This window comes from Saccoglossus kowalevskii, chromosome 14, assembly GCF_978046115.1.
Source record: "Saccoglossus kowalevskii chromosome 14, keSacKowa6.1, whole genome shotgun sequence".
In the NCBI taxonomy this organism is placed as follows: domain Eukaryota; kingdom Metazoa; phylum Hemichordata; class Enteropneusta; family Harrimaniidae; genus Saccoglossus; species Saccoglossus kowalevskii.
The window spans coordinates 1,383,769-1,393,563 of NC_140654.1; the positions used below are offsets into that span (position 1 = coordinate 1,383,769).

The following is a 9,795-nucleotide window of genomic DNA, read 5'->3' on the forward strand; positions in this document are numbered from 1 at the left end:
CCTACAAAAAACAGGCTTACTTTTTCTGATATCATAATAAATCAAATGACATTATCGTCAAATGTTTAATTGTGGTATACAATATAGTGAAAACGAAACAGTTCGATCGTTATTTTTTAGTGATGAGTGGAAGCGAACCCAGTGGAAAATATGCGTTGTACTAGCCACTGGGAAATGATTGTAGCTAAACATAACTAATCAGACAATATTTTGTTCTCGCGAGAATTTCGGTACTTCGATACGTGTTACGCGGTAATGCATATTCTGGACTCGTATTAAATGGTATGTATGTAGCATTTTGATTGCAAATGGTTGCCAGATGACCCATATTTGTTTTATTTCAAGTTAACTACTGGTCTCAGAAGACTTTCTGCGCGCCAGTCACAACACACTGAACGAACTCAACACGTGCGCCGCGCCTCTCCGATTTTCTTGAAGTCGAAAAGACCTAAATAACCACCCGAGTCAAGAGAAACATCGCGTTATGCTGCGAGTATAAACCAGATGGAAAGCTGTTTTGAACCAGGATGAGAAACTCTCATATTTCAGTGGAAATGTTTTAAATGGGCACTTCATAATCATAGGGTACATGTTGTCCCACGAGTCATTTTTGAAATAAAATAATATCACCATATAAATAGAAAACAAATTGTTTTAAATTCAAGCAATTAAATTGTTCTACAGAGAAACAACGACTGTATATTAAATGTCAATGAATTTGGGAAACTGAAAGACAACATTTTTGTTGGTCGTATGTGAATACAAGAACAATTCCCCCACCCCTTCTGAATTCAAATGAGTAAACCCTTGAATGACTCGCGGATGAACTGGTTCATAATTGTCGAAATTGAAGTGTCTGTGTACTGTGAACAAGATCACTGCTGGATACGTGACGTCAACCAGGTGACCTCAGACATGGGTGTCACTTTTACGTGCCGAGACATATTAACATCTGAGAGCCTCCTCGAACGCCGTCTAACGGGATCGGAGATGAAATAAAGCAATTACTGTATCTGGAAAGTGAATCAAGAAAATGACGGCAGATGTGAGGGTGTCGTTGCTGCATGGCAAAATAGGGGGCAGCTTACCTCCTCTACGTTCACGAGTTGTGAGGATATTTACAAGTTCCACATTTACAGGTAGGGGAAGTTCCATCGTGTGTATGCAACTAAGACGACTGACTCAACTAGCATAAAGTAACTAAACATACACTTAACGCCAACGTGCCCCCCACATATTCGCAACATATAGTAGGGCTAAAAAAAGTACGGCACAAATAATGTACATTCTACAAATGCCCTAAATCGCGGTCGGCCATCGCCCCTACTGTTGTTCGTAACACAATGCGAGCCACGGTGACCGCCATTCCTTTTTGTTGTCCACTCCTGTTCATGATTGTAATGAGTGTGTTGACATAGCAACAATCATATTTTTTCCCCTGTTACTGGACAATAGATCTTTGCAATAGAGACTGACCCAAGGGCAAGGTGATACGATTGGCGCTCTCTATAGTTGAGATCAGTTCCTTTATTTCTGCTTTGTATTTTTGGAAGACCAGAACGCTATTACGGTATAATATTCTATTGACGGGTGTATTATGCAGTTTTAAAAAAGTCCTGTGACTTGTTTTTAAAAGCCACTTACTGGGGAAGCCCTCAAAAACAGTTGGTAGACTATAATTCTAACATATTTTTTAAAAGGTTTTTTAAAAGTGTATTTTGGGTGAAGATTTTTTATATGTTCAGAAATGCTGTTCCAAACAACAGGGCCGGCAAATTTAATAAATGTTTATCCTAATCTACATTTATATATTGGCGAATGGAGGGTATAAGTATGATCTAGTGACAAAAAATATGATTTAAAATGTAAGGGAAGTCTGTCATGAAAAATGTGGTGAACAAACAATGCAACTTGTAACTTGAACTAATTATATGTAACAAGAATTTGAAGTTTCCTAAATAAAGGAACACTATGTGCATCATATTTTATAGGCTGAGTGAAAAATATGTCTTCAAGATATGATTTTAGGTACTTCTCCACACCGAATGACATATGTGGCAAGATAAAAAGTGTTATAACAGGTGTAACTACAGGGGCAACATCGGCACCGAGTAGTGTCATTAAATACACTGACTTAACAACACATAGACTAATTCTGATTGTACCGGTAACACCCCAAAGCCGTGTATCGTTCAGACTGCCAATTTATAAATATCTTAGACATGCACACATCATACATAATATTATACATATGCGCATCAATTTGGAAATCAGACACAATGGGAGGACAACTATGGCAACGGGATATTTTGCATGTATATGCATCAGCTCGTTTATGTTTTATGTTACGTCTTCTGTACTTTAAATGCTTTTATTTTTTGGAACGTAGGATGGGTACCCCCTTTAGTGCGAACTGCCCTGCCTACTGGATGTCAAGGTGTTTTTTTTTACTGTTAGGTGATCATCTTTTATTTTGTTTAACCTGTAAACCGGATATAATGATAAAGTTTTCTTTTAATAATGTCTTCCAATTAGACACTTCTGTTGAACGGAATGCTTTGATGCAAGATGTTTATCCCAAACTCAAAGATTACTGTAAATCTAAATATGGATTACAATTTCAAGTAGTGGATATGAGATGGGGAGTACGAGACGAAGCCACAGATGATCACATGACGTCACAGTTATGTATGGATGAAATCGTTGGATGCCAGAAGGTTTCCGTTGGTCCAAACTTTGTGGTAAGTGTTTTGTCTGGTCACAATTATATAGCTAATACTGATTTACAAGTTCTCTGGAGATAATACAATACCAGTGTATGCATATATATGAACACAAGTAGCATAAATAAAAGTTTACAGAAATAAGTGTAGTGTAGTAAAAAAATACTATAGCAACAACAATTAAACAGTGTGTAGTCTTAGCATTGAACTAGTGTATACTGACTTTATACATTCATCCATCCTTCATTCATTCGAAGGTTTTGACTGAATGAACGAGTAAGGTCATATTGATATTCATCATTACAGACGTTTTTATGTCAGAAGTATGGATACCGCCCATTTCCTCCCAAGATTCCTGCTGCTGAGTTGGATGTCATGCGGAAAGTATTAGTCAGTGAGAACAGATCAGTAGAGTTATTGGACACATGGTTTAAGAGAGACGATAACTCAGTTCCTCCAGTGTATATTCTTCAGCCGATTAGTTCCATACTGGTACATTTTAATGACAATGAAAACCCGGACCTAATGAAGGAAGATAAGAATAAATGGTGGACAATTTTCGAATCATTACAGCAACAATTAAGATATGCATCACATGTGTGTCTGACAAAGAAAATGATGAATGATAAACAGGCGGCCAAGTTCAACATTTCTGGTATTTAAAAATAGCGTTCGTATATTTTTTTCATATAGAGTTCAGAATTTGTAATCAACGTATTTCTATAATTACCTTGGGGACTTATTACTAATGTATTCTACCAAGTATTCATTCTTATGCTTATTCACTCTGGGAGTGGCTATGTGAAGGTAGTTGATCGAGACATGCCATGCCATGCCTGAGTGGATATGCGGTGTTCACATGATAAAGTTGTTACTACACATCACTGTATGCTTGTTGTTATACATTAGCGAGATTCATTTACAAGATTTGTTTCTGTACAGTAAAAAATAGTACGTAAATATCACACGTTTTCCAAACAAGGTAGACATCTTAACATTTTTGAACGTGTTTGTAACACTTCCTATCTATCTAAAACATTCAATGGGTTTTGCAGACGTCTACATCTTGTTGATTTTACCGTCAGATGAATAATGCGATATAACACTAACTACTAAAATTAACAAAAACATATAAACTGATATACTTTGAAAGCATTTGATTACATTTTGTTCACAGTGACACACGACGAGGTTACTCATGGTATATTTGACGTTAATACAAAAAGAGAAGATCACTGTCTTTGTTTTGTCAGAAGGTTCAGCGATTTGGAAAAGAAGATAGACAATGCAGAAGCTAAGAACTTCATAGATGTTGATTGGGAAAAAAACATTATTGACACAAATGCACAATACTTATTATCTACATTGAGGGATAAGCAAGTCCCCTCATGTCTGAAACCACCCAACCTTGTCGTTTCTACATTGAGCAACTGGTCAGAAAAGGGCATTGATTTAAATATACCAGAACATAAACAATATTTAGATCAGTTTTTGAAAAGGTTTTATGATATGATTGTTAGTTTAGTAGACCGTGGAGTGGAAAGGGACAAAAGTAACATCAGTAACCATCCGATGTATGAAGAAATTCTGCAGCATCTCACGTTTGCGAAATTCAAATGCCAATCATTTCATGGTCGAGAGAACCTGTTGTCCTCCATTAGTGCATATATCAAAGAACGAGTTGCAGGTAACCCGGCTACAGCATCTCCTATGGTTGTTTATGGTGAATCTGGTAGCGGGAAAACATCGGTTATGGCCAAGGCAGCACAGCTAGCTGGAACTCAATGGTGTCCACAAAGTGTTGTAGTTCTACGGTTTCTTGGTACAACACCTGCAAGCACTGGAGTTAGACAACTCCTGAAGTCTGCATGTCTACAGATTCTGACTGCATATGGCCATGGAGATACAGAAATACCGGATGATTACTTCCAAGTTGTTCGATGGTTCTCACAAGTCCTTCAATATGCTACAGCAAAAAAACCAATGCTAATATTTCTAGATTCATTGGATCAATTGTCAGCTGCAGAAAGTGCACACAGAATGACATGGTTACCAAGGTATCTTCCACCACATGTAGCAATCATTGTATCTACTCTACCAAGGGAACATAACATTCTGAACACATTGCGATATTTTCTACCTAATGGCATGGCACGATACAGTGAGGTGAAACAGCTATCTGTTGAAGAAGGGCTCACTATTATGAAATCATGGTTACTGTCAGAGAGACGAGCAATCAACAATGAGCAACAAGGTATTATAACCAGTTCCATTCAACAATGCAGTCTACCTCTATTCCTTAAGTTACTCTTTGACCAAGCTTCAAAATGGCAGTCATACTTGCCAAGCTCACAAATAAAAGTCCAGCCATCTGTAAAGGGAATGATATCAATTATATTCGACCATCTCGAAGAATATCACGGAAAAGTATTGGTTTCTCATGCATTGAGTTACATGACCATTTCACAGAATGGTATTGGTGAAGCTGAATTGGAAGACTTGCTGTCACTGGATGATGAAGTCTTACAAGATGTGTATGCTTACTGGTTACCACCAACACGGAGAATACCACCACTGCTGTGGACACGTATTCGAGCAGAAATTAATGACTACCTAGTAGAAAGAGAAGCGGAAGGGTCTCGTGTAATTTACTGGTACCATCGACAGTTTATAGAGGCAGCAACTGAAAGATATTTACAGAACCCACAGCACGTTGCTTATCTACACAGAAAATGTTCTGATTATTTCATAGGGAAATGGAGTAGTGGTGTCAAGAAACCATTTGAGTATACTGATGCACAAGTCAAGAAGTTCAACAGACCAAAACAGGATGCAGCTGATAGGAAGGTTGCGCCTCAACCACTTGTGTTTGGTACAGCTGGGACTCATTTCAACATCCGGAAATTGGAACAGCTTCCATATCACCTAATACATGCTGGTAATCCAGATGCACTGAAGGAGTACACACTCTGCAATTTTTATTTCTTGATATCAAAACTGATGGGATTAAACGTGGCTGAGGTTTTCCAAGATTTCACAATGGCGCTGGCAAAATATGAAGATGATGAAGACATCAGATTGGTAAGTGACACAATTCGACTTGGAGTATCAACAATCAGAGATAACCCTCACATGCTGACCTTTGAACTTGTTGGAAGATTGGCGAGTTCAGAACGCCCGCACATTGCTAGGCTGTGTGCACAAGCACAAAAGGAAACAACCAATCAGATTCCTTTGGTACCATACAACCAGTGTTATCCTCCTGTTGGTGGGTTGTTAAGGACCCAGCTCACTGGTCATACTGATGAAGTATTGTCTATAGCAACTACATCAGATGGAAGATACCTTGTTAGTGGATCTAAGGATAGGACTGCAATCGTATGGGAATTAGAAAGCTGTTCTATAAAACACACATTCATAGGACGCCACCAAACTGGAATAACTGACATACTAATCACCCCTGATGATCTAATGGCTGTAACATCTGGCTACAGAGGACGTAAGTTTTTATTATGTTTTATTCAGGGTTGTGTGTAAAATTATCTTGGACAATAGAATGCATCAAATTCAGAGTAACCAAAGTACACATTATTTATGGGAAAAATTGATGATACTTTTTAAAATGCACACCAAGATTCTTCACTTCTTGGTCTTAACCTTGAAGTCTATATATCATTCTTTTATACATTAAAAGCTGTGAATGCTTCAAGATTATTTCTATCGTGTGGCATAATGGTATCTGTACAACTATAACTGTGTGTGTGTGTGTGTGTGTGTGTGTGTGCTTTATCCCATGTACATTATTAGTGTTATTGTCCACTGTAATTTTGTAGAAATCGAAATCTCTGTTCGACTATTGATACTAGATTAATGGATGGGTATGTCAGTTCTTCTTACTTTTCCAGTGATGAAGAAATATATTGTTTTTTCAGGAGAAAACGAAACAGGGCGTGCTCCTAATATAAATGTGTGGAATCTAGAAACTGGAGAACACTTTCTGAGTCTCATAAATCATACAGGATTTGGGAATCTTGATATGAGAGTTACACCAGATGTTAAGTTCATTGTTGCCGAAATGTACCAAATGGCTTCTGACAACTATACTGCTAGTGGATTTTACTTTAAAACTTGGAGTTTAGAGAATGGTAGAGAATTATATCCTGCAGTGGCAGCGCATAAAGGTAAAGAAATTCAAACTACTTTTTAATACTGTGCTATGGTTTAATTAACATGTTATTTCATTTCTGAATGATCCTGGGAAGAAAGCGACAATTGTTTAAATAAAAAAAAGATATATGGTTTCTTACAGTAAATTACACATCATATTGAGAAACCTCGGAAAATTAGAATATGATAATCTAATATATATTTTGTCTGTATTCACAATATAACATTTCCTGCTAATGTATTCATTTGTTTATACAGATTATTTGAATGCTCTGGTGATAGCTCGCTCAAATATTGGACGCCCTCTAATTGTTACATGTGGTAATGAAAAGGACCCCGCAATCAGGATATGGGACTTGTTCACTGGTCAATTTCTGACAGAAGTACTGGATCGGAGAAAATTACATCATCAGCCGTGCACACGAATGGCAGTTTCATCAAATGGTCGTTATGTGGCATTTCATTTCTCATATCTAGGCATAATGGATGTTCACACAGCTCAATTCAACTACATATCAGATAAAGAAGTTAGAAGTGTATACTTCATAAGGTTTCTTACCAATGATAGTGAGGTTTTGTTCCAGGATCAGAATGACAACTCCAATTTGATAATATACAGCATTGAAAAGAAGGAAGAAATACGTCGTGTCAAGTTTAATATCAGTGGACGTGGACAAATCCAAGATGTATACTTTACTGAAGACTGGAAGACGATTATCACAAGAAACGCTAAAACTGATTATGCTTCAGTATGGAAAACACCAGAAAAAGAGGGGAGGGCGTATGAATTCCAGGCTAAGCTACCTCACCAGAGTAAAGTAACCAAAGTTTGTTTTCTAGAAATTCCCACACTACTGGCAATCACTGCTTCGAAAGATAAAAATGTCAAAGTATGGAACATCGACAATCTGAATAGACCTGGTGCAATACAAGATGACACTCAAGAAAGACAGGCTATAACAAAAACATTTGCTGATGATAGTCCAGATTTGTTTAAAATCGTGAGACGTGTTGAGATGCTTGACCAGGAGCAACGAGTTGCCATTGTAGATAACAAGGGAGAATCAGTAACATTATATAATGCACTAAAGGGGGAAGAGATCAGAAAACAGAAATGGTCTGGAAGAAAGCTTGGAGGGCTTGCATCAAGCTGGGACGGAAAGCGATTATATGCTATTGCTGGACGTAACTTGGTGGAGTACAGTTCTATGAATATTGAAGCTGCCACACCAATGAAGTTAGAAGCAGATTGCTGTGGAATGATGGTTTATGGTGATGGAAGTTTAACAGTTCTGTTGGGAGGTTCCAGTTATGTCGATGATCTGTATATATATGATGTGAATAAAGGATGGTACTTGAAAGAGTACAAAACAAGTTCTTCTGTAAAGTCGTTGCATTTACTCCCTGGTTATAGATTATTGGTCTGCTATTATGACTGTTTCGCAATGATAGATCTTAGAATGGCAGTTGACATATATAAGATACGGTTCTCGACATATCAAAGTAATCATGGCGTCAGGGCCACTGCAGTCACCAAAGATGGAAGAATTCTGATTAGTAGATGGGGTGATGGATTCATCAAACTTCACAACCTTGACAATGGAGCTGAAATCCGTGTAGTTAAAGTTCATGATTCTTCAACATACACTGATTCACTTGATCGATTCACAGGAATAGAGCTATCATCGAGAGATCAATTTTTCGTTACTGGAGCAACAACAGATAATCAACTGAGACTATGGGATATGGCATCATTAAAACTGATACATCTTCTTGAAGGACACAATAATCCTGTATACAATTTCAAAATCACTGCTGATGATCTGTATGTACTGACGGCACCCAGAACAGAGTTATATGTCAAAGTATTCAGTATTAACACTGGGCAATTGCTAACTACCATTAACGGATATTCACCGATTGCAAATATTACTGTTCTACCAAGGGCGAATAGAGTTGTTATTACAACTGCTGATGATAGAGTAATGTTTTTTCAAGTCAACCCAGAGGTTGTAAGAAGACAGGTCATGCAACAGCGCCTTCTGCCACCACCAGCGGCACGAGGACAGAAACAAGTAGTGCAGTTGAAGTCAGGTCAGAAGTACCCTGGACAGACACAAATACAAGCTGTGAATCAACCGCCAATTAACGAGAAAAAATCAAGAACTTGTATAATGTTGTAGATTGTCATGTTTAATTAGCATAAGGTTTATAAGATGTGGTCTAGCAGTAACACAATTCACATACTCACCAGTGTTACAGCTAAACATGACGTCATAGCAACAAAGAAGGCACATAAATCCTGCTTTTCCCATTGTAAAGTCAGACACACGACACACACCCAAAGTAGGTGAATGAATATTATTGTTATCAAGGATCAGCATCAGCAAAAATAGACATGTGATTCACTAAGTGTATAACTTGTAATTTCATATAGTTGATATTTGCAAAAACAGCTTTGATCTGTTAAACAGTCATGCATTCAAACACCCTGGATTGAATAGGTTATCTTGGAGTGTTAAATTTGTAATCGTTGATGGTGCATTGCAAGACAAATAGTTATATTTTGAGATACTGTTCTCTGTCATTTTGACAAATCTCGCCAAGAACTATAAGATCACTTTACAATTCATTTATTTTGTTTTGAATATGTGCATTAGTAAAGTTACATGTATTTATATAGAAATACACTAATTGATAATACCTGATTTTTGTAATTGGAGACATGTGAGAATAGATTATTAATGTTATTATCATTTGATAAATGCGGAAAATGTAAAACTGTAAAACGCGTCTTTTAGCTAGCATGAAATATCAGCTAATTAAGTTAACCTGTAATTTCGCTAATTCAATATGTCGCTAGATTAGAATAGAGTATATTCTCGCAGGGAGATTGTTGGCATTT

The 9,795-nt window shown here is 37.3% G+C and overlaps 1 protein-coding gene across 1 annotated transcript; it reads left to right on the forward strand.

The window, feature by feature from the left end:
- The first annotated feature begins 932 nt into the window (after positions 1-932).
- Positions 933-9,271, forward strand: LOC144343482 (NACHT domain- and WD repeat-containing protein 1-like). Its single transcript, XM_085507616.1, has 6 exons — positions 933-1,139; positions 2,536-2,741; positions 3,030-3,378; positions 3,901-6,222; positions 6,656-6,904; positions 7,149-9,271. The coding sequence occupies exons 1-6, from the start codon at positions 1,034-1,036 to the stop codon at positions 9,071-9,073; spliced, it is 5,157 nt and encodes a 1,718-aa protein (XP_085363742.1). The 5' UTR covers positions 933-1,033; the 3' UTR covers positions 9,074-9,271.
- The last annotated feature ends 524 nt before the right edge of the window (positions 9,272-9,795 follow it).